Source organism: Dromiciops gliroides, chromosome 1, assembly GCF_019393635.1.
Source record: "Dromiciops gliroides isolate mDroGli1 chromosome 1, mDroGli1.pri, whole genome shotgun sequence".
Taxonomy (NCBI): Eukaryota; Metazoa; Chordata; class Mammalia; order Microbiotheria; family Microbiotheriidae; genus Dromiciops; species Dromiciops gliroides.
Window position 1 is genome coordinate 621,947,528 of NC_057861.1, and position 24,916 is coordinate 621,972,443.

The 24,916-nt window shown below is 41.2% G+C and overlaps 2 protein-coding genes across 3 annotated transcripts in view; one reads left to right on the forward strand and one right to left on the reverse strand.

Moving 5' to 3' along the window:
- Window positions 1–6,134, forward strand: part of TRAP1 (TNF receptor associated protein 1) — a 75,623-nt gene extending 69,489 nt beyond the window's left edge. The window contains exons 14-18 of the mRNA XM_043975257.1: window positions 826–964; window positions 1,725–1,810; window positions 3,457–3,602; window positions 5,256–5,328; window positions 5,735–6,134. Of these exons, the coding sequence (XP_043831192.1) occupies window positions 826–964; window positions 1,725–1,810; window positions 3,457–3,602; window positions 5,256–5,328; window positions 5,735–5,836 (546 nt within the window). The 3' untranslated portion in view covers window positions 5,837–6,134. The remainder of the gene's footprint in view (window positions 1–825; window positions 965–1,724; window positions 1,811–3,456; window positions 3,603–5,255; window positions 5,329–5,734) is intronic.
- A 1,706-nt stretch (window positions 6,135–7,840) lies between these two features.
- DNASE1 (deoxyribonuclease 1) lies at window positions 7,841–20,985 on the reverse strand. 2 transcript variants are annotated; one of them, XM_043977081.1, is made up of 9 exons: window positions 20,885–20,985; window positions 17,024–17,180; window positions 15,581–15,669; window positions 15,102–15,185; window positions 14,187–14,302; window positions 13,784–13,896; window positions 12,381–12,535; window positions 10,441–10,537; window positions 7,841–8,696 (listed from the first exon to the last, which is right to left on the reverse strand). In XM_043977081.1, the coding sequence occupies exons 2-9, from the start codon at window positions 17,162–17,164 to the stop codon at window positions 8,643–8,645; spliced, it is 849 nt and encodes a 282-aa protein (XP_043833016.1). In that variant the 5' UTR covers window positions 17,165–17,180; window positions 20,885–20,985; the 3' UTR covers window positions 7,841–8,642. The 2 variants fall into 2 exon arrangements, with proteins under 2 accessions (XP_043833016.1, XP_043833017.1); XM_043977082.1 differs by lacking the exon at window positions 20,885–20,985 and adding an exon at window positions 18,732–18,759.
- Window positions 20,986–24,916: the final 3,931 nt, after the last annotated feature.

The following is a 24,916-nucleotide window of genomic DNA, read 5'->3' on the forward strand; positions in this document are numbered from 1 at the left end:
GGAAACTATAATGAAATATTCTAATCTAGTCCATGTAGACTTTAAGAACTAAAAGGTCACCTGGTTCATTTCCTAAGTACATCTCTAGTGATAAGGATTTTGCATCTAGTTCCAGAGTCCCAGTCTTAGCAGAGTCTCTAGTACCTTAGCAGAGCCAGATGCTTTACATGTTATAAATTATTTCTAAAACCAATTCCGAACAACTGATGCTGAGTGAAGTGAGCAGAACCAAGAGAATATTGTACAGCAACATTGTGTGATGATCAACTGTGATAGACTTTGCTTCTCTCAGCAATACGATGACTTAAGACAATTCTAAAGGACTCATGATGAAAATGCTCGCCACGACCAGAAAAAAGAACTGTGGAATCTGAATGCAGATTGAACCATACTGTTTCTACTTTTTTTTTTTTTTTTGAGGTTTTTTCCTTTTGTTCTTACTCTTTTTTCACAACAGGACTAATGCAGAAGTATGTTAAATGTGATTGTACATACATAACCTATATCAGATTGCTTTCTGTCTTGGGGAGGGAGGATGCAAGGGAGGGAGGGAGAAAAATATGGATCTCAAAATCTTATAAAAACAAATGTTGAAAACTATCTTTATATGTAACTGGAAAAAAATAAAATACTATTAAGATTGAAAAAATAAAAAATTCAAACAATCTGCAACTTCTTCCCAGTATATTATTGGCTACCCTGACTAGGAAATTCAGTGGAATAAAAGAAGCATCTTTTTAAATTCACTGTATTCTTTGTTATTCTACCACCATGAGTGGCTTCTAGTAACCCTGGCCTATGTAAATGCTATCTGGCTCTTCACAGGTACTCTACTGCTATGAGCAGTTTGATGAACTGACCCTGCTGCATCTCCGAGAGTTTGACAAGAAGAAGCTGATTTCTGTGGAAACTGATATTGTTGTTGATCACTACAAAGAGGAGAAGTTTGAGGAAGGTTCTCAAGGTGGGCTTCTTACATATTTATAGGTCCCCATTCTCCCACTAGTAGGTAGTAGCATGCCATGGCAGCCTGTGTTTCCTAATTACTTAATTCTAGTTTTTGTTTAAATGGGGGAGAGGAAGTAGAAGGTAGATGTTACAATAAACCATAGTGGAGATAAAGAAAGCATCAGACTGGCTACAGTGTGCAGTCTTTTACTTAGTGACAATCCCCTCCCTCATAAACAACCCATAGTCTTCAAAGAACTTTTCTTTACTGTCCTATGTATTAGTGAATTTAGCATGTTTTTCTTTTATAAAGCTATTTGTATAATGTTCACAGTGGTTATTAAGACAGAAATTGATTGGCTAAAGATGCATTAATGGCAAATGATTTAATCGTCAGAAATCTGGAGGTTTTTCAGATAGTTGAGATTTGGCTCCTTGAAATTGATCAAGCTTCCTAGTCTGTTTATTTAAAAAGTAATACTACTTTGGCTATTCCAAATAAGGTGAAATGGACCCTTTTCAAGATCCTAGGTGAGAAAAAAAAGTTCTTTCCTCTTTGTCTCTCTTAGTTTTAAATAAAAGTCTTTTACTTAGCCAATGCATTTTTTTCTCTTGTGGTACAGAGCCAGTTTAAATCTCCAGCCCATTGGTGTTTTGCAGTGAAGTTTGTCATTTTGGTTTCCATTTGGAGGGAGTACATGGATATAACCCAAACATACAGTCATTGGTAGGCAGTGTCAATTAAAGTTTAGTTTCTAGTTTTCTTTCTGTTCTAGCTACTGAACGTCTTTCAGAGAAGGAGGCAGAGGATCTAACAGCCTGGATAAGAAATGCACTGGGTACTCGGGTCACCAATGTCAAGGTGAGGCTGCCTTTGGTCTTTGAGGCTACCAGGTACAAAAGCAAAATGTGATGAATAGTCCTCAGACACAGATTGTGTGTGTGTGTGTGTGTGTGTGTGTGTGTGTGTGTGTGTGTGTGTGTTTTCATGGCACTGTGCCCTGTCACTATTCAGGAAAAGTTAAATAGGCTTCCCTCTCAGTTCATATACTAAAACAAATAACCTTGACATAGCCAAATGCACTAAATATACAATGAGACAGTTATGCACAAATTGCAGCAAATAGCTGGCTGTTCAGAGAACATTTAATTTTGTCTCATTGTGTCTCAGGTTATATTATGTATAATTGTCTTCAAAGCAAAGAAAATGAATAAACCTGGATTTCCACCTCTTTCTTCTATTTAGGGGGAAAAAAGCTTTGTAGAGAAGGTGAGAATCCAAGGAGACTAATAAAGCAGGAGAGTAAAGTTTTTGGTGGACCATGAAAAATGGTGAAAAAGGAATCAAAGCTTACAATTTGAGCTCCAGTTTTTCACCAAATACTAAATGAGGAATACTACATGAGCTACTGTGTGCATATAGAAAAGAATTAAGATATAAACCTTGTTCTCAAGAAGCTTAAAGCTCCTTGAGAATCTAACTGGAAATGCAGAACTTAATAAACACAGGAATTGAAGAACATTTACCAAGGGATACAAATAAAAATTAATATAGAGTGGGACCAAATGAAGGCATAATTAAGTGTTGAAGGGTTACAGAGGAAACGAAGGTACAGTCCAAAGGAAGGATCTGTTGGAGAATGATAAGGGACATGGATTGATCTGTAAGTGATGGAGCAACAGAAACAAAGGCACGCAAGTGAAAACATTGGTCTTGTAGGAAAAGATAATTAACTTGTCTCAAGCTGTGCCTCAAGTAAATTAAGGACAAGTGAAATTTGTAGAGTAGGCAGAGTTTGATGAAGCACCTTGAATACTAGACTGATTTTGGATCTGATGTGAGGGTGGCCAAAATAGTACATTATGCATTCTTGAACAAGGAAGGGATATGATGAAAATGAAGCTCGATTATTTTAGCAGATGTATTTAGCATGAGATGGTGAGAAAGGAGAATTTTAAGGCAAAGAAATCCAATCAAAGACTGATGCAACCACCAATGCAAAGTGATAGCAGCCCATTGTGACTGAGAGGGAGGAGCTGTAGAAAAGGAGAAGATATTGCAGAGTCAGGGGGGTTTGGAGCTGGATTATTTGTGTTGAAGAGTAGGAGGATAAGAGACTATGACAGAGGACGATTTAGAATGACTTATTTTGAACTGGGGGAAATCAGGGGAATGGCTGAACCGTGGACAGTGGAGGGAAGAGTAATTCCCAATCAGAATTTTGTAACAATATCTCCCTCAAAGCACACATGAAACACCCTGAACATATATGTCTTCTCATAAGGATAACTTACCGGGTTCTCAAATTTTGCTCTTATAATTGATGAATAGTTGCGAAGGAAACCTTAATTAGATAAATATTTCTAACTAGTTTTTGTAAAAATATATTTCCTCAGAAGAAGAGTTAATGGTTCATCGTGTTTTGTTGTCTATGAGGAATTTGAACATTCACCTTATTAAAATCCTGGTGTTCCTTTCTATGCTTTCTCATCTCACTTGGTTTTTAGGTGACTCATCGATTAGATACCCACCCTGCCATGATCACTGTGTTGGAGATGGGGGCTGCCAGGCATTTCCTGCGCATGCAGCAGTTGGCCAAAACTAATGAGGAGCGTGCCCAGATTCTACAACCCACCCTTGAAATCAATACAAGGTACAACTGACTATGCCTAGGGATTCAGTCAGCATTTTCCTCGTAATAAATGATTGAGTAAACTATCAAGCTAATTTTTAGTTAATAAAGTGTCTTCCTTTGTACCATCATGGAGCAAGAAAGGTTGTCATGTTTGTTAAGAAGAGAGGCTTAAAATTGAGGAGGGAGGGGTGAAACATAGTGTCTGGGGTAATGAGGGTCTGAGGTCATTGGGGGAAGGAATGGGGAGGTGTAGATCCAACAGAGAGGCCCAGGCCAGGGTATACCCCAGCAAGCAGCAGTGCTGGCATTAATCTTGAGTTTGACCCCACTGCCTCTTCCTTGGCCTAGCATCTAGGTTGCAGGATTTTAAACTTGACTTTTGTAATGTGCAGGGCATAATAAATATTTACTGATGTGAACGTATAATTAGCATTACTCAGAGTCCTGGGACAGAGTATGGAGAGTAGTATAGAAAACTGGTACAAAAAAGTAGTTCTCTGAATGATCAAGGAGGTGGAAATTGAATCTACGTCATAATAGAAATTAATGTTTGTGATCAAAAAGAAGTCACAGTGACCCGATAAAATATTATGTTCTTGCTCCCCCATCACTACAGCAGAAAAGTGTCATCTGTAAAGGTGTAAAGCAGAATGACTTGCCCTGGGTACAGAATAAGTTAGAAGAAATAAAAACTAATTACTTACTATACAAAGGACCTGTGGAAAGCCCTGAAGAAATTGCAGTTATTCTCAATGAAATTTTATAGCATATATCTATTAGAACTTTGGGGGGGGGCAATGAGGGTTAAGTGACTTACCCAGGGTCACACAGCTAGTAAGTGTTAAGTGTCTGAGGTCGGATTTGAACTCAGGTACTCCTGACTCCTGGGCCGGTGCTCTATCCATTGTGCCACCTAGCTGCTCCTATTAGAACTTTTTAACCTATAGGTAAACCAATTTTTTTCCTCATAATTTATTTTAATTCTCTCTTGTAGTTAATTTTAAATATTTTTTCACATTTGATAAATTGAATCTCAGATTGTTCATAATAACTCAATAAGGAGAAATCACCAAATTAATATATTTACATTAACTTTCTTTAAACGTAGCCTTTTGGGGGGCAGCTAGGTAGAGCAGTGGATAAAGCTCTGGCCCTGGATTCAAGAGGACCTGAGTTCAATTCCAGCCTCAGACACTTGACACTTACTAGCTTTGTGACTTCAGGCAAGTCACTTAATCCTCATTGCCCCGCAGCCCCCCCCCCCCCAAAAAAGAAAAAAGTAATGAAGAAACACAAAACAGTTCACCAAGAACTTCTGAAAATTATTAGAAAACTGATAATCACCTTCATTGACTTGATGTACATAGTTGTGCTCCACTTTAAGCAAACCATATTTGAAAATCCATCTTTTAAAGCAGGTCAGTTAGAATCATTATTTATTTTACAAAAAGATTCTTGATTTTATAAAGGATTTATGATAGGAATTTTTTACATGATGAGCTCCTTTAGTATAGTTTTTAAAAATCTAAAATTCTTCCTGTATGTCATTGTTTAAAATAAGGTGCAGCAGTATCAGGGCAGGGTGCTTTAGGTATCTAGGGTATAGTCCAGGCATCGTCAAAGTAAGAGCTGGTCCTGGGAACGTTCTCACCACAGTGGCCTCCATTTCAGGCATCCTCTGATCAGGAAGCTGCATCACTTGAGGGAGAGTCAGCCTGACCTGGCCCAGCTGCTCATCGACCAGGTGAGTATGAGAATGTCTTTCTGAGGAAGAGTCCTCAGGACCTTGGGCTCCTGCCTTCAGGAAGAAACCCCCCTTTTCCTTCTCTTGTCATGATGCTTCTGGAGCTTTCCCAGCTTACTGTAGAAAATGCCTAAATACTTTTTGGTGATGATGTGCAAGGAGTTATGGTTGCTGCAGAGACATTTGTGTTTTCCCCTTAAATCCCATTTTGAAACTTAACATCAGTCAAGAAGAAAGTGTATTTAGTGCCATGCATTAGAGTAGAGAGACACCCCTTTGTTGCCCTGAAGGCTCAGAATAGCCTAGTCCTCTTCTGCTGTCATCTGAACCAGAGCCCTGTGGCTTTTTGGCTCTTTTTTCTACTACACATTGATGTGCATTTCTTCCCTTTCCTTTTGCTTTGCAGATATATGAGAATGCCATGATAGCAGCAGGACTGAATGATGACCCTAGACCAATGGTGGGCCGTTTGAATGAACTTCTCACCAAAGTTCTTGAAAAATACTGACAGCAGCTGTATTCAAAGGACAGAAATCTCTTCCTGGCAAATTCTAATAGTCCTTTAAGGAACTGAATTCATTTTGGATATATGGGGCATCAGAGGATGTGTTTTTACTGTAAATGGGGAAGAATGGAAATATCTACGATTCATAGTTCCTCTGACCTGTAGTAAAAAGTAACATGAAATCTTCCCATTACACAAAAGCAAACTTGAACTGTGAAGTACTGGCTTACACAAAGGGACACATCAGAGATGTATACCTTTTTGTCTTATTCAAGGAAATTAAAGTGTTTTTTAAAACCTCTGTGATATTCCTCTGCTTTGCCCTGAATTAACTGTGATACATGTATATGCTAATACTCATTTGGTACTTGGTGTTGCAGTGGATAGAGTGTAGCCTGGAGTCAGGAAGACTCATCTTCCTAAGTTTGAATCTGGCCTTAGACACTTAATTAGCTGTGTGACCTTAGGGAAGTCTCTTAACCCTATTTGCCTCAGTTTTCTCATCTGTAAAATGAGCTAGGAAAAAAATGGCAAACTACTCCAGTATCTTTGCTAAGAAAATCCCAAATGGGATCACAAAGAATCTGACACAACTGAAATGGCTGAACAAGAACAACAAGATGGAGATTTTAACAAGGATATAATAACAATAGTAATGTCTTTATGCTAAAGTGATATTTGTGATCTGCCAGCAGTAGAAAATAGGATGTGGTAGAACACATCTGTAGCTGGGGAAGCTGAGGCTCATGGATCACTTGAGCTCAGGAGTTCTTAGCTATAATAGGCTAAAACCGATTGGGTGTTTGGTACCAAAATGGTAAGCCCCAAGAGGTGGGGGGTTGTGGGGCTCAGACCCCAGGCTGCTTACAGAGGGACCCATGTCAGAAACAGAGTAGGTCAAAACTCCCACACCAGTTAGTAGTGGGATCATACCTGAGTGGCCATTATACTTCCAGTCAACCCATTGTTTCTCCCTGTCCACCCTCCACCCCAAAAAGAAAGAAAATGGTTTGTGTTTTCCTGGAAGTGGGAAAGGAATTTACAGTGAAGCATCCCTATACTCTTACCCCATCCCCCTTCTCATTTGTAGCATATTTGCAAGATGTCTTTCTGGGAGTAAGCATGTGCAGTTTAGTCACAGAGAGTCCAATAAGGCCAATTGCCTGTATAGTAATAAATTTGTCATATATGCACATGTATGTATATACACATTTGTATATGCACATACATAGGTACAAACACAGGTATGACTGGTTATACATTTTTGCCAATCTGAATGGTTTTTTTTAAACTTCCTTACTCCAGTACATTGTCTTTCTGAGTTTGTGAGACCTCCTCTGTCTCTACCACTGGGACACAAAAAGACAGCCTTGTTCTATGTTGCAGATGTGAACATCTCTAGAGTATATACAAAGCTTGCCATGGTGAGAAACCAGTTTTCTCAAAGTTTTTGAGGGTTTAATCCTGTTGTTTCTTCATTGGTATAATCCTTCCATTAACTCCTCTGTTAGGTGGAGTCAGGATTTGTCCAGGTCACAGCCAGAGCTATAACTAGGAATCCTTTGCCTGGGACAAGTTCATTTGAATTGGGAGATAGCTTATACCCCAAGAATCTGAGAAAGTTGGAGTGTTGATGGGATTGGCCTGTGGGCAGTTGTGCCTCAGTGGTGCTGTATCTGCCACATGGAGACACTGGGGCAAAGCATTGAGAGTTCTTTGGAGGAGAAAAGGGCAGTCTCTCCTTACTCCCATCCCTACCCACTTAATGGTGTAGGGTAAAACCCTTATGATCCTGTGCTGGTTAAAGCTCTAATCACAGATGAGTTTCATCCAAATAAGGTCAAATGAAAGGGGAAGAGAGAAAGAGACACTAGAAAACTCCTTTGTTAAAAGCTGCAAAAAAAAAAAAATCTGAGCTTAAAGGACCATTTCTGATCTAAAAGCTTTATTTCATGCTTCTCTAATCACTTATAATTACGTTGCATTGAGATTTAAACACAAGTGCATGTGAATCGAGAGATAATCAAAATGTAATCAGGACCATTACAGTCATTTATGGAGACAAGAGTAGAGCAGATACACTGGTGAACACTTGGCACATCAACAAATAGTAGTAGAATCTACTGTGTGCTTACATTCTGAACCACTTTAATGGGTGCTGAAGAACAGGGAATAACGAATGAATGAAAAGCATTTATTAAGCACTTACATGTCAAGCATTATGCTAAGAGTACTGAGAAATCTGTAGAGCTTATATTCTAATAGGAGGAGACTACATAGAGAGAGGACAGTGGCCAGGATCAGGCTCTTTCATAGTGATGGGTGAGTATGGCTGTGGGATATATCATCACTCCTGGGAACAATGGCTGTGGACTTGATCAAAGGCTTTCTTAGATTCCATTTAAGGTCTTTGTAATTACCTGTGTTTTAGTTCTGTAACAACTCAGAAATGGGTGTTTTCAGGCCCCTGACTGGGATCAAGTATCAGTTTTAAAACCCAATACACATAGTTGTCTTTTTCAGGTCCATGAAGGTAGTAGTTAGCATTTGTAACTAAATCAGAGAGAACACCTGTGTCTTTAGCAGATCCTATAGCCAGTTTGTCCAAATCTAATGATAGAATACTTTTCGTGTTGACATTTAGGAGCCTGTATGAGGGGGATGAGGTCAAAAGAAGGCATCAGCCCTCATTTTCAGTTCTTTTGGTGACTTTGGCTGTCGTTTTTGCTAGAGATGGTTATTAAGTAGAGAGAAAGGTAGGGAAGTAGATGAAGTAAGGAAGTTAGGTGAATATGGTCGTCATGGAGATTCAGGCTTTCTTCAGTGTCACCTCCACGGGATAATGATCACTGATGGCTAGAGCCTAAACAAAAGAAAAACCATCTGGTAATTAGGTCCATGCAACACCGGTGACAACATAACATTAACTAACACAGAGCATCACTTTTCAAGGCAGTGTTCTTAGTTTCAGGGTGGGGGAGAGGAAAATGTTACAGATGTGACTCTTGTCCTCAAGAAGCTTACAGTCTAGTTAGGGAAATGAAGCCTAAGCCTGGGAAAGATAATTAACAATATGCACTATTCACAGTAGTATGAATATGATATGGGCCCAGAGAACCATATCTCGTCTGTACAGAGAGAAGACAGCGTTCCAGGTATGATTCACTAGGATCAAAAGTGGGAAAGTGTAGTGTGGGGACTTGAAGAGATGAGTTAGATAAGAGCAGAAGGTAAACATGGTCAGAGGGGGTATGATGTAGTAGACAGTGAAATATTAGGAAAAGAAGTCTGGACTTGATCCTACAGTAGAAGTTGCTATAAGTTTTCTGAGGTGGAATGCAGAGTAACATCAAATCCTTATTTGGGGGGAATGACCATGACATCATGTGCAGGAATTCATTTGGAGGGAGGAAATGAGTACAACTAATTTATGTATGAAGAGGTGGGTACTGAGACTAGGGTGGTGACAATAAGAAAAGTAAGGAAAGGAACAGATGTGGAAAACATTTGGCATTAGTGATAGTAATGAATTATAAAGAGATGAAAGATTATAAATCTCTATGGATGGCAATCCACAAAGATAACACCAGAGACTGGGATTTTATGTCTAGAAGGGGCCTTTGGTCACCTAGTCCAAACTTCTCATTTAACAGCTGAAAAAAAACAGGCCAATTAATTTGCCCAAGGTTATATGGATAAATATGGGTAAGAGAGCTGCCACCTGAGCCCAGGCTGGGTGACTGGGAGAGAAGAGTAGATCAGAGAGGTCCTTTGGAAGAGACTGTAGAAAAAAGGGCCTGATCCTTGGGAACATCATATTTGTGGGGTTGAGGAGTTAAAGAAGGAACAAAATGAGAACGAAGAGCCCCCTGCTCTCTTCACTTAGCCACTAAAGCCGGATATTCCTGAGTCCTTTAAGAACACAGTACAAGGGGGTAGCTAGGTGGCACAGTGGATAAAGCACCGGCCCTGGATTCAGGAGATCCTGAGTTCAAATCCAGCCTCAGGCACTTGACACTAGCTGTGTGACCCTGGGCAAGTCACTTAACCCTCATTGCCCCGCAAAAAAAAAAAAAAGAACAGTACAGGGGGCAGCTAGTTGGTACAGTGGATAAAGCACTGGCCTTGGATTCAGGAGGACCTGAGTTCAAATCCAGTCTCAGACACTTGACACTTACTAGCTGTGTGACTGGGCAAGTCACTTAACCCTCATTGCCCTGCCCAAAAAACCAAAAACAAAAGCAAAAAAACCCACGGTACAATGCTAGATGATCCTAAAGGAGGCTTTTGTCTCATTGGAAAGATGCAGGGATGTGAACACAAGTACTAGAGTGTGTCTCCAATTCCAAAGTGGAAGGAAGAAGCTGCAAAAGTGGCTGTTGTGCCTAGGAATTGCATTAGTTAATCAGCAGCTGAGAGGTTTGTTTCACTTTTGATCAATACCCGTCTTTGAGGAAGGGCCTTTATAGTATCCCCATAAGATAGGGGAATGCTTTATCTTGAGCCAGATACTACAGGTCTTAGCTAAAAAGGAGTAACCATCATTGCAGGCTCATGTTCAATTACACAATTCAAAACAGGATAAAAAGTGAATGAGAAAAACTTACCATTTCGTGACTCAGTTTGTATGCTTCCTGGAAATCAAATATGGTGGCTGATTGAGGCACAATGGCTCCTTGTAGCTTAGTTCCAGAGACCACAATCCTATAACACACCAAGGTTCAAAGGTCAAGCCTCCCCTTAAATTTCATAGTCCCATGAGAGGCCAAGTGTTAGCATAGTGGTATGACAGGCACACAGACTGTACAACCAGGGACAGGCTCCCTTTTATACTCAGTGTGGACTAGGTCCTCGGGCCTGTACTGGAGGACCAATGGATCAGTACTGGAGCACTGGATTGGGACCAAGGCTAGTTTCTATAACTTCAGGGGAAGTTGGAAAGGGCTAAAATGGGAACTACAAAGTTAGGAAATACGTATGATATATAGTCTCTATTGAAGATGAGACTGAAGAAGCAACATGCTGAAAACAAGCAATAAAGTTTAGCACCAGAGAGTCAACCAGAGACAAGGTGTTACCCTGCCCAGACAGGTCAGCATCCATATCAGAAGTCTTTTTTTTTTTGGTGAGGCAATTGGGGTTAAGTGACTTGCCCGGGGTCACACAACTAGTAAGTATCAAGTGTCTGAGGCCGGATTTGAACTCAGGTCCTTCTGAATCCAGGGCCAGTGTTCTATCCACTGTACCACCTAGCTGCCCCTCATATCAGAAGTCTTGAATTGCCACCAGTCCAGAGAGGGTACCCAGGAACTTGGCAACTGTCCTCAATTCTGCTTTTCCTTCACCTGTCCAGCTAGGGCTAGTTTGACAACCACTTTGAGACTGAATTCTTGGGATTACAAGAGCCAGTCAGATAAGAAAGGTGAAGGCAGTCGAAGACTTTTCCACCCTGAAAACTCTTGAAGTTTTTAAGAGGACTCTGAGTCTGTCTGTCTGTCTGTCTGTCTCTCTCACTCACACATAGACACTCCCCCCTTACCTCTTGACATGTTATAGAATGTGAGATAAAGCTCTCCAGCTTTCCATCCTTTGTAATGTTGGACTGGAGGTAGGAAACGAAGCAGTCTGCCTCAGAGAGCAGTGGTGAAATGGAGTGACCCAAGAAAGTTTGAAAATAATCAAAACACTCCATTCATCCTGATTAAGAATCAGGTTATGTGTTTGTTTTTAAGCCTCAGTTATAAATGTTAGAACTGAAAGAGACCTTGGAGATTGTATTGTTCAACATATTCATTTTTTGTTTGTTTTTGGGGGTTTTTTGGTGAGGCAATTGGGGTTAAGTGACTTGCCCAGGGTCACACAGCTAGTAAGTATCAAGTGCCTGAGGCTGGATTTGAACTCAGGTACTCCTGACTCCAGGGCTGGTGCTCTATCCACTGTACCACCTAGCTGCACCGCCCCCTCCGGCCAACATATTCATTTTACAAGAACTAGGTGCTATTCACTCAAAAATCACAGTTTGGCTCCATCTAAAAAATGTATTGCATGCCTTTTATCCCTAATACCTCTTTTCTTATGTGCTGCATGTATTTTGCATACTTTATTATGCATGTTCCAAGAGTGGAATTTTTTGGAGAGGCACAAGGTACAAAGGTTGTGTCTTATCCCGGGTCTCATGGTCCATGGTTTATGAAGTTGGACCCAAGCACGCTCTCTCCTGGATAATGTAGCCTGCCTTTATTTCAAGCATATAACATTAGATGGGACCTTAGATATCACATAATCTAACCATTTCATTTGACAAGTGAGGTAAATGGGCCATGAGAGAGAAATTGATTTGCTGAAGATGACACAGTAGTGGCAAAGTCAGGGCTAGAACGTAGGTGAGCTACCTGCATGCAGGATCTGTCCCTTGGCCAGTGCTTATTCCGAATGCACTCCTTTATCAACATGAACAACCAGATAGATATCTACATGCCCAGCTGCCCCTAAACTTATGAGAGGATCCCAAACACACCTGAGCAAGCGGCCCAGGGACTGACTTTACCTGTCATAAGCACAATCAGTAGGCGTCACGGTGGTGTCTGTGGTATCAGGGATTAGCCACTGGAATGCAGGGTTGGTGCGCAGACGGATAGATGTCCATTGGGAAGGAGTGACATAGGTGCAATCAGCATTGAAGTCTCCCATGAACAGAATGTCCTGTGGAGCACAGTGCCATCATTAGCGAGAAGGGCTCTGTTTCTGGGTGGTAAACCTTCAGGTTGAGACTTGAATTTTTTTCCTTCTCCTTACTACTGTAGGGTGTTGATCAGGCTTCTGTCATTGGATACTAATAGGTATAGGACATCTTTACAGCCACTGAGGACAGTAAGAGGAGGGCATGGTTATGTTCCATCTCCACCAGCACACAACTGCCACACATAGGCAGTGACACCATTGTCCTGTCAGCACATCTGCTTTGCTTCTGTAGCCTCCATGGGTGGGATCAAGGGAATGAAAAGGAGAATATCATGCTTTTTAGAGCCATCAGGTCATCAGGACACACTGGGGTTGCTTCTTAGAGTCTTCCCTTGGTTGGGCAAACCTTGAGGATGAAAGGGACAATTCTCTTCATATCCCAAAGAACCAGTACTTTCTTTGGTACAAGGTCAATGATTGAACCTATTGTTGATGCCTTCAGGTGTTTGTCTTTTTTTTTTTTTTTTAAGTTTTAGAAAAGCACTTGAGTTTGGGCAAATTGAACTGTGCTCCAATTCTGTAGGTGATGTCAATCAGGCGCCTCCAATCTCCCCTGACCTTCCTCTCTCTCTCTCTCTCTCTCCTTCCCAAAGACTGAGGTGAGGGGAGTTAGCTAGCAATGATTTTAATTTCTTAGTTCCCTAGGTTAGCAGTTGGGCTCTGAAGCTGAGGGGCCTGTCTACCACAGTCCTCAAACACACAGGACTACACAGAGGACAGCTACCTTTTCACTCTTTGCTCAGCTAGTGTGAACAGCTGTAAACTCACTTGTCTATAGCCATTGATACCATGCCTATGTGGGTAGAGACTCAGCCATTCAGGGGTCAGGATGAGGCAGAATCAAAAACAGGGTGCTAGGTGGGATAGATATAGGAAGCAGGACTGGACTTATAATTTCATTGGTATAGGAAACTCCCAAGTAAAGAAACTCCCTTCACCAGGGCAGAGTAGTATCTTTTCTACAATTTATAATCTTACAGAGTTGCCCACTACACTGAAAATTTGAGGGGCTTGCCCAGGATGGCATAGTGGATAAGAGAGCTGGCGTCTAAGCAAGCGAAATCTGGGTTCAAATCCTCTCAAGTGGGATAATAAAAAAAAAAAAAATGGGAGTGAACACCATCCCTTCGTCACCTCCCCAAATGCCTCGCCTGGCCGAGGAGAAGTGAGAGGTGTATGAGGCCTGTGTTTAGGTCCTCTGGCTCATACCTCTGTGTTCCATTTTTGGCGGATATCTAAGTAGACATCGTAGAGAGCATCAATCTCGGTAACAGCATCATTGGGGGCTGCATGCAGAGGCGCGATGACAAACTCTCTCACCTCTGAGGAAGCAGCAGCAGCATCTATGGTCAGTGCTTGTCCCTGTGTCCCTCTGTCCATGCCTTCCCACTCCCTGTCCTCTTTCCTCACAACCCCTGCCCATTCCCAGCATGCTGAGTCCTATCCTACTGAGAGGGTAGGAGTGCAGATGAGGGGTAAAGGAAGAGATGTTATGGGGAAAAACCCCGAAAAGAAGATGCTCTTCTCAGGCTGTGGGAGGACCCAGGAATAGCCTAGAGGAGGTTGGCTTTTGGGACACCAGGTAAGTCTTTTTCCTTCCAGTGCTTCTTGCCTGTAGCTGGAGAGGAGAATTTGACAATGGCAGGCTCCCGGCTGAAGGTGTCATTTCCACAGGGCTCACAGCCATCGTCATAGTAATAGCTGTCTAGGACAGACACTTTGTCGGGTCTGCAGGGGGAGAATTCAGGCAGAGAATGAGCTTAAGAGAGTGGTGGATGTTTTCTTCCCTAGCTGGAGTGGAGGGTGTTGGGGAAAGCATGAAGGAAAGGAGAGAATGAGTAAATAGATGAATTTCTCAGCTTTTGCCTGGTCCTTGGTCCTAACTTCCAAAATCAGAGATGAGCTTTTAGCCCTTCTAATCCCTCCTTTCTAAAGTGGCTCTCCTAGAGAACTAAGACTATTCAATCAAGATGCTCAGATAAGAAAGTGGAAGCCTACAGACCTTTATTGGTTTAATCCTGGCCTTGGAGGGTTAGGCCCCTAGTGATGTCTGCAGTTTGCCCTGCTTGCCTTCTCATCCTGGCTTTGGATTTTAGGTTCAGGTCTCAGTTACCCTGCATCTCCTGCTCTGGATTCTGAATCTGGCCCTACTAGTGATAGTTAACACTATCATCAAGGACTCTGGCTGGTCCTTGATCTGATTCTTGATTATTCTTAGTTCTGGTTCCTGTCTTTATGTGAAACTGGTCCACCAGTGTCTCCCCACTTCTTCTGACAGTGATGCTGAAACCCTAATTAGGTCTTGGTAGATCAATAGGATCCTGGGTTGGAGGGGGGGCAGGGAGAGTAGCAAGGTTCCTTTCATCCAATTTCTTTGCTTATAGGTAGAATTCCACCTGACACAATTGCTGTCTGTTACCATTCCACCCTTACAAGGAGTAAATCCTTGTGATTAAAGATCTCAGTCCTTTATTTTTCTTTCCAAGAGAAGCTACCTTTGTTTCCTCTCCCAATCTGGGGTTATTACCTGAATACAAAGAGATAGCGTTCTTTATAAGTGCTCCGCCCTAGAGGCTCACTGACCACAAAATGATAGGCATTTGGTGAGTCTCTGAAAAGAAATGAAAAGTTAAACATTTTATTCCTGTAACTAGAGGGACCTAAATGAAGATGGGGCCAATGATGTCCCATCTCACTTAACTATACCCTACCTTCCACATTTTCTTTCTAGATGTTTACCTGGTACTGGAGGGTGTGGTGGTCACTGTATCTTGTATTAATGGGAAAAGAACTTGTTCGAACCCTAAGTATCCTTGGGCTCATCCCAAAAGTTTATGTTTTTACTGTCAGGCCTGTCTCAACCCTCCTTGTCATAGCCCTTCTCAATCTCATCATGGTCTGGGTTTCCAGCCCAGGATTTCTCCCTGGCAGCTCTCCTCTTTCACATCTTGGGATAACTAATCATCGTCTTCTTTCTAGATAGGACAGCCCAGCGCAATGACCTACCTGTTGAGTTTATCCATCAGTTTCCCCACAGCTGTCAGATGGCTGTCCCTCACCTCCTGGACCAAGGCAATATCGTACTGATTCAAGATCTGCAAGTGAGGAAAGAAAGGCTCTTTACTTTGAACAGTGAATTTCTGAGTAAGGAGGAGCTGGTAGACTTGTCTCTGTACTGCAGGTGGCCTCCCCAGACCCCCATTCATCCCCAAAGCATTCTTCCCCAGGCTTCCTCATGCTTCTCAGGTTCCCCACAATGGCAAAGCCTGAAGGACTCCCTGGAGTTGGATTTTTACTCTGTGAGACTACAAGAAGAATCCTAGCTCCTTTCAATTTTAGATTGCATGCTAGCAAATATCTCAAAGCCAGTACAGAACCATCAGTCAATTCACCCAGTAGGCAGGGTTACTTCTCTATTTGTATTTCCATCCTTATATTTCCATCTGCCAGAATGAATTCTATCTTAAACAAATCTCCCTTTCATACCACTTGCTTTTTTTTTAGTATATTACTTTCAAAACTGTCCTGCTTGTCTGTACTTCCTTCTGTTTTCTTCTATATAATTTTTTAAATGTTTCCATGACCCTCTTTTTTGGAGGGCATCACTCTTATTAATCCTCCTTCCTAAAAAACTCCCTCCCTCAGTTAATGGGCAAAGAAGGGAGTGGGGAGAACTCTTTAAGAGGTAAGTGTAGTTGAGCAAAACAAACACTGTGGAAATGTCTAAAAACGGAAGTCTCTTTCTGCCCTTTGTGCTCATATCCACTCTGTCAGGAGATGGGTAACCTCCTTCCTCAGGGATCCTCTAGTGACATGGTGGTGCTCTGGTCTTGCTGCCTTGGGACCGATTAGGTTCCATGAGCTCCTGGCCTCTCTGGCTGCTGGGAGGCTATCCTACTGGGCTTGGATGGCATCCCCCTTTATTTCCCTCAAGCTCTTGACTGGCTCCTTGTGCAATTTTTGGACAGAATAAGTCACTGTAGTTTCTCCTTAGAGTTCTTTATTTAATGCATTTATCTAATTGTTTGGTCTGATGCAAACTGCAGGATTTTGTTGGAGTAGGTAAAAGGGAGCTGGGTGATCCCTTCCTTCAGACAACCATCCAAGTTGGAAATCTCATGATTACTTTCAAAATACACTAAAAGGCTGTGCTGGTAAATGTTTAACAACTGGTTCTCAGGAGAAAAAGGCATGCATGACACACTTTCAAGTTTAATATGCATTATTGACACCATCTCCATCATCTTTCCTAAGTCTAGACAATCAACAAAACAACAAATTAAGCCCTGATTTGTAGCATTTGACCATTTCCAAAGTATAAATGTTCACAATGAAAATTTAGTAATCAGCTCAGAACTGGCTCCGGCATACCCTGTCTATTCCCCAAGTCTTCCTCAACTCAAGATCAATTCTGGTGACTGCGGCTCCCCCAGGCCACCCAGGACTTACCATCACAATATAGTCAGAAATGGTGTTATTAGACATCTTGGTCTCACCAAAGCTCCTAATGTTGAAAGCGGCGATTCTCAGGCACAGAACTACTTGCAGCAGATTAGCCAGGGAAAGGAGTGATAGTATTAACTTCATCATGGTCGTTCTGTAACCTCTATGGAAGAGTCTATAATTAGTGAAGTTGACTCCCACATGCCAACTTTGGACTCAAGATACAGACTGATGAATAGCAACAGCACAGATGAGATGTGGAGGAGAAATAGATAGGATGCTTTATTCTACCTCCAGATCCCACGCAGACAGGTGTCAGTCTCAACTCACCAGTACCAGAGTAGTGACTAAAATCATTCATTCTGAAGATCTGAGTTTGAATGCTGGCTTAAACACTTGTGAGCCCAGGCAAGTCACCTTTCTGTATCTCAGTGTCCTCATCTGTAAGACTGGGATAATAATAGCACCAACTTCAGGGCTATTGTGAGAATCAAATGACTTAACATGTGATTCATTCAATGAATACTAAGTGCCTAATCTAGAGAGCACTGCTTAGTGAATGTTTAGCTCGCTAGCTGATTCTACAAAGAGAGATGCCGTAGATCTTAGTTGTCAGGCTCAAGAATAGGCTTTGAATTTTTTCAATTAATTTTTTTCCAACGAACAGAAATCTATTTTCTCAACCTCCCCCACATCCCACTTCAATGAGAAAAAGAAAAAAAAAACTCCTTGTAACACACGCTTAGTCAAGCTAAACAAATTCCCTTATTGGCTGTGCCCAAAAACTATGCATCTCTTTCTTCAACTTGAGTCCATCGCTTCTCTGTCAAGAGGTAAATAATATGCTTCATCATCAGTCCCGTGGAATCATGGATGGTCATTGTGTTGATCACAGTTCTCACATTTTTCAAAGTTGTAGACTTTGAACTTAACAGACTCGTAAAACCTTCTCATCAGATGGGACTCCGGCTTCTTGTCTAGGAATCTGCCATTAAAGTGGGCAGGGAAGCCCTTTTCTCTTCAGATTTTTTATGTCTTTCCTGAGTCCAAAGGGGAAAACTAAGGTTCCTGGTCCTTCCACTATGTAAATTTCTACCAACATTCATAGGAACTGATTGTGAAGATAATGCCTATGAAAGAATTGATGTTCTATTCTATTACCAGATCTAGAAGACAATCAATGCCTATAAAAGAACTGATGTTCTATTCTATTACCAGATCTAGAAGACAATCAATGCCTATAAAAGAACTGATGTTCTATTCTATTACCAGATCTAGAGGATAATCAATGCCTATGAAAGAATTGATGTTCTATTCTATTACCAGATCTAGAAGACAATCAATGCCTATAAAAGAACCGATGTTCTATTCTATTACCAGATCTAGAGGACAATCAATGCCTATAAAAGAACCGATGTTCTATTCTATTACCAGATCTAGAAGACAATCAATGCCTATAAAAGAACCGATGTTCTATTCTATTACCAGATCTAGAGGACAATCAATGCCTATAAAAGAACCGATGTTCTATTCTATTACCAGATCTAGAAGACAATCAATGCCTATAAAAGAACTGATGTTCTATTTTACTACCACATTGAGAAAGAAAACATAAAAAAGTGGCAAAAGGCTTTTGCTGGAATGGAATGTAGTAGAAAGGATGTTGGATTTGGAGTCAGAATACCTGGGTTTGAATCCCAGCTCTGCTACTTACCACCTGTGTCCTCTTGGGCAAGTCCTTTCAACTTCCTGGGCCTCAGTTTCCTTATCTGTAACATGAGGTGATTGGACTAGATATTTAAGATCTCTTTTGTCCAAATCTATGATACTATTTCAGCTGAAGGACCACTGTCTCCACCCTAAGAGTTATGTGGCTTAATCAAAACACTGTTGGATGTGGAGTTAGTAGAAACCTGGGTTCAAATCCCACTCCTGAAAAATAGGCTAACTGACCTTGGGAAGGTCATTTAACACCTGATCCTCTGGGTTTACTCAGCATTTATCAACTAGGTGGGAGGTGGGGGGTTAGGGAATGGGGAAGATGTGCCCTTGACCTTTAACAGGAATGGGTTTGGGGGAAGAAGGAAGACATCAGGGACCATTGCTTCTGGCTCTGCCCACAAAAGGCAGCGACTCCCTATATCCTTCTCATGTCCCTTCCAAACCTCATTTTCAGGCTCAACCTTCAGCCTCCTAATCCTCACCTGGACACCCAGGGCTACTCTCCTCTTAACACTCTTTTACCTTAGTCAGATTCTTATTTGCCAGACTTTGACTTAAGAAGAGAAAAGGCATCTTGAGCAGTAGGGCACAGTGAAGCAACTTCCAGGTCAGTACGTACATTTTGCTTCTATTTGTAGCCTATAATCACAAAAACTCTCCTGCTCATATGCGCACCCACACGCACACACGAACACACATGCACACACACTCACCCACCCAGCCCTCCTTGCTCATGCCACCAACTAGAAAGCTGAAAGAGATAATACTTGCAGATCCCTCCCTTCTCTTTCCAAGAACCCTACCCTACACCATGGCCTGGTAGCTGCAATCCCAATGAAGCCTGGAGAGTTCAGCTGCTCTCATTTCCAAAGATGTAGCCCTGGCTGAAAGTAGCATCTAAGCAAGCAGGGTCTTCTTCCTCTTATGCTACAGATCTGACCTAACTCCAGTTCATCTTTAGGAGCTTGCAACCTAGCCATAATGATAGTCATGCTTTGGTATAAAGCAGAACATTATAGTTTTTTTGTTGTTGTTGTTTTGGTTTTGGTTTGGTTTGGGTTTTTTGCGGGGCAATGGGGGTTAAGTGACTTGCCCAGGGTCACAGAGCTAGTAAGTGTTAAGTGTCTGAGGCCGGATTTGAACTCAGGTCCCCCTGACTCCAGGGCCCGTGCTCTATCTATCCCTGATGTCTTCCTACTTCACCCTCCCAGCCCTCCTAGCTGCCCCTAGAACATTACAGTTTAAAAGTATATTTGAACAAATGAGTCCCAAGAAGCCTACGTGACTAGATCTCAAGCTTGTCACCCAGTAAAACACCCTGGACAGAGGTGCTTTCTGCGGAATCATGTGACAGATGAAAAGCTTTACAGAAGGTGGGGGATGGGGTGGGAAGAGCAGGTCTGTTAGAGGCAGCTTATCAGCCTTCAACACAAATATGAGAAACTCTAGCTTTCCTAAATAGATAAATAGACAGGGTAATTATTCACTTTACTTGAAAAGAACTTTCACTTTACAGAGCATTGATCCCCGAATTCCCTTAAGTAGGGAGCTCCCCTTATACATTTAAAATATGGATTTCTAAAGGTATAATAGCTATATAATATATATATGTGTGTATATATATATATATATATATATATATATATATATATATATATATATAGCTTTTCCAGAGCACATATTTTGTGTAAGGATCAAATGAGATACCCTAAAATGTGCTTTACAAATCCTAAAGAGATATAAAAAATGCCAACTATTACTATTAAAGCAAGATGTGCTCATCAAGCCAACTTTCAGAAAGCAGGGTTTTTTGGTCTTTTTTTTTTTTTTAAGGCAACATGTCTTGCTAGGGAAACAGCCCCATCTACATATAGGCAAGCATTCTCTAGGATGGATATAGCTTTCATAAAAATTGAATTTGGTTTCCAGAGCAGTGTGGTTTTGAAGAGGAACACTCCTATTTTCCAAACTGATACTGTTGTCTCTGAAAAGAACTACAAGATTCCTTCTCCATAAAACAGATTGCTCCAGATTACTTTCAAGATTCCTTCTGCATTCTAACATTTCTCCTGATCATCCCAACTGACCCAAGGGGGTTAATTCCATGGTTCTGCGGACCAGAATTTGAAACAAATAAAGTCTCACCTGAGCTAGAGCTTCCACAAGCACTGGAATAGGTAATCTCAAGAATTGGTGGTGGTGTTTTTCCCCTTTAGTACTGTACTTGGAGAAATCTCGTGCAAAAAAAAAAAAAAATCTGCAAGAGAAGAGATGATTCAAAAATACCTTAGCCTGACTCCTAATGCAATTGTGAGAATTCTCCTCCTGCTCAGGGGTTTTAAACGTTTAAGCAGCCATGACCTTTCCCAGGGTGTGTTTGTACATTGCGTCATTTCTGAGGATGAAGAACAATGCCACTGTGTTGGTTTTTAAGTGGGATAGCCTGCTGCTGAGGTGTATTTATTCTTATGCCTACACAAATCTTTAACCACTGTAAAAACAGTACTTCATATCATATTTAGATAAAAGTGTCTACATTTGTTTTCTTTTTATTTCTAAGACTAGCCTCAAAGACAATTACATTACCAATATTTGAATCTAGGTCAAGGGATCCAAACCAGATATTCATCCCCCCCAAAAAGTCAAAGTATAATCAGATTTTCCCTAATTTAGTCTATTTCCCTGGATCTCTTTTCTAGGAAGAATCTGAAATCCATAGTTTTGAGTCTGACAGTCCCAGCTAGACCTTAGTGAATTGAACACTGTCAAAAGTAACTTCAAATTGCCCGTTCTTCTTCTTCTTCTTCTTCTTCTTCTTCTTCTTCTTCTTCTTCTTCTTCTTCTTTTTTTTAGTGAGGCAGTTGGGTATAAGTGACTTGCCCAGGGTCACACAGCTAGTAAGTGTTAAGTGTCTGAGGCCAGATTTGAACTCAGGTACTCCTGAATCCAGGGCCGGTGCTCTATCCACTGCGCCACCTAGCTGCCCCCCATTCTTATTATTCTATTGTTTCCTGAAAAGTCCTTTAGATTGAGCTTGAATCTGCCCTTTCCACTTGCAGGATGTGGTTCACCCTATACCCTCCACCTAAAATGTCTTTCCTGTCCACTTCTGCCTGTGGAAATCTTATCCAACCTTCAAGGCCCAGCTCAAATGCCCCCTCCTCCCTGCATGCTTCTGCTAGAATAATGGGCAGGATAATTACTAAAGGCCCTTCCAGCTCCAGCTCCCATGACCTTAATCTCTCCCTCTTCTAGGTGCCCATAGTACTTTGCTTGTATTAATATAATAGTACTCTCCCATTCAGCTTTGTATTTATTTGTATATGCCTTATGTACTCTAGAAATTCTTAAATTCCTTGAGGAAAGAGATCGTGTCTCATTTGTCTTTTGTTAAACTGAATTCTACCCAGTTCAGCTTAGTTTTACCCTTTGGAGCTTTCCTTAGATTATGAAAATGATTCCCTGTATATAGAGAAATAGGTGGGATATAATAGCATAGTCTGCAGGTAAGCATTACCACTGACCCTTCCCCAGAGACACTTACTGAAAAAGAGAGGAGGTTTTCAGTTTATCAGGTGAAGATGCAAGAATATTTCTCACTGGGGAAAGATCACCCCATACTCTGTGTAAAAGAGGAAATTAAAGAGAAAAAAATGAACCTTTTGCTTTGTAGACCACAAAAAGTTTTCCTCACTAATCTGTTTTTTCTCCTTCTCATATGGCCCTGTTATTTTCCTAATCTATCTATGTAAGTATCTATGTAAGAAGTTGGGGAAAATAGCCAAATTATGGGGTTGGCATGGGTAGGAATGAAAAAAAAATCTGTGAAACTGTTGTACTTGTAGGGAGTGGTGGGAGTGAAAAGGAATGCTGAAGAAAATAGCAGAACAGAGGTGGGCCAGTCTAGGCTGTAGATCCTTACAAGCATGAAGCTTGTATTCTCCCGATGCTATTTTAAAATGAACTTATTATTTCAATGGTTTGGGAACTCCTATTGAGGAAACTCCTTCTTCTGGTTCAGATCAGCATCTCTGCAAATTATAGCCTTAGAGAGGCATGGGGTCCTGAAAGTTAAACATGATAATGTCCAAAGCCAATATTGCCAATAAATGTCAGAGGCAGGACCAGACATCTGGCTCTTAGGTGATCTCTCTATCCACTGCACCATCCTGCCTCTAATGCCTTTGAGAGAGGTCAGAAGAGTGATCAGAATAATGAACCCAGTACTTTAAGGGTTATTGCAAATGTCAGGCATGAGAAGAGGTTGCAAGTATCTAACTTGTTACCTAAAGACTTGAGTCATCTTTGGGGGGGGGCAATGGGGGTTAAGTGACTTGCCCAGGGTCACACAGCTAGTAAGTGTCAAGTGTCTGAGTCCGGATTTGAACTCAGGTACTCCTGAATCCAGGGCTAGTGCTCTATCCACTGCACCACCTAGCTGCCCCAAGACTTGAGTCATCTCAACTTTTGTCTTACCACTGGATTCCAATGACTCTGGAGGAGAGAGTGAGGCTGATGACTTTGTGCACCTCTGCTTCACTTAAATCCAATTCATGTGCAAGTCATGACATTACCCTCATGATGTCATTGGTCCTCTTTGAGAATGAGGGATAAACAACAATCTGTGATCAGTAGTAGCTTCCCTCTGGGAACCCAACTTGAAGTTCTAGTTGGACAATGTTATTGTCATTGTCATCATTATTTTCTTCTTCTTTTCCTCCTTGATATGGGGATGAGACATATAGAGGAACTAAGGGACTATTAAAGTTTAAACTGGCCAACTAGTTATCAGGACAGACACACCTAAGAAGTAAGGGTAGATTAAATTCTATAGCAGGATAGTCAGTTGGATGCGGCTACTACCTGAGCTAAAAGACAGAGTTAACTCCAGAGGTCAAAACTATCATTCCAAAAGAAAATTCTCCCTAACTCTCTTTCCCCCACCCCATACCCAAAGGGAACTTTCCATAGTCAGGTGGTCACCCCATCTATTCCCCAACCATCCATCCTTTATAAAAGCTTTTGCCTTTCTTCTGTTGGAGGAGCAAGATGTCTCTAAGATATCTCCTCTCCCTTGGTCACTTTCTCTAAGCACACAAATAAATTCTAATTGGATCATGTTCAAAAGTTGTAATTCTTTAAAGAGAAATACCTAAGAACCCCCACACCACCTCTTTCCCCCATGACACTTTTCCTCCTCCTCTTTCTTCTTTTACCTCCTCCTCCTTCTCCTTCTTCTCTCTCTTTCTCACCCTTTCCTCCTCCTCATCTTCAAAGGAATATAATTTTTGGTTGCTTATATTTTGTAAGATATTTTGGGGGTTAGATTTTTTGAAATTTCCTATTTATTTATATATTTTTTCAAAAAGCTGGGACAATTAACTCTTGATCTTGTGCAGTTCTCATTGATGATTTCTTGAACTATAGCTCTGAAAAAACAGGTTTTGAAAAAGCCCGTTGTGATTCAAATAGAGCTATGTGACTACATTTTAAAACCCAAATCATTCTGCCTTTCATTGAGTGGCAGCCCAAGCCTCTTTTGCTCCCTGTTTGAGTTCTGATGGCTCAGAGTGTAAATAGCAATTGTTTCTGTTCTGGCCAGAAACTCTGAGGGTATTCCCCTCTCAGACTGATTCTTTTGTGATGACAAACTAGGCCATATTTTGCCTCAATTCTTACCTAGTCCTTAGTCACTGAATGGGGGTTGCCTCAGAAAAACAGACCTGGGAAATACCTTAGCTTAAAAAGGCCAAGGTCTCCCACTACATCCTAGGTCATTGCCAGTTATCTTGACTTTTGTCTTGCCAGTAGACTGGGATGACTCTGGAGGAGAGAATGAGGCTCTGCCTCACTTAAATACAATTCATGTGCAAGTCAAGACATCACCCTTGTGATATCATTGGTCCTTTTCAAGAATGAAGGTCAACTCAGATTTATGGAAAGGAGAATAATTTATGACCAAACAAAAGATAGAGAATATTATGAAATGCAAAATGGATGATTTTGATTACATTAAATTAAAAAGGTTTTATACAAACAGAAGCAATGCATCCAAAATTAGAAGGGAGGCAGAAAGCTGGGAAACAATTTTTATAGCCAGTATTTCTGATAAAGGCCTCATTTCTAAAATATATTGGGAACTAAATCAAATTTATAAGAATCCAAGTCATTCCCCAA

Excerpts from the sequence above, each read along its gene's own strand:
- DNASE1 (XM_043977081.1), bottom strand. The coding sequence starts at position 17,164 with ATGATGAAGTTAATACTATCACTCCTTTCCCTGGCTAATCTGCTGCAA. Across the intron at positions 10,538-12,380 it reads ACTGATTGTGCTTATGACAG|GATTGTGGTCTCTGGAACTA; the intron begins GTAAAGTCAGTC and ends GGTGTGTTATAG. Across the intron at positions 8,697-10,440 it reads ACAAACTGAGTCACGAAATG|GCTCTAGCCATCAGTGATCA; the intron begins GTAAGTTTTTCT and ends TCTTTTGTTTAG.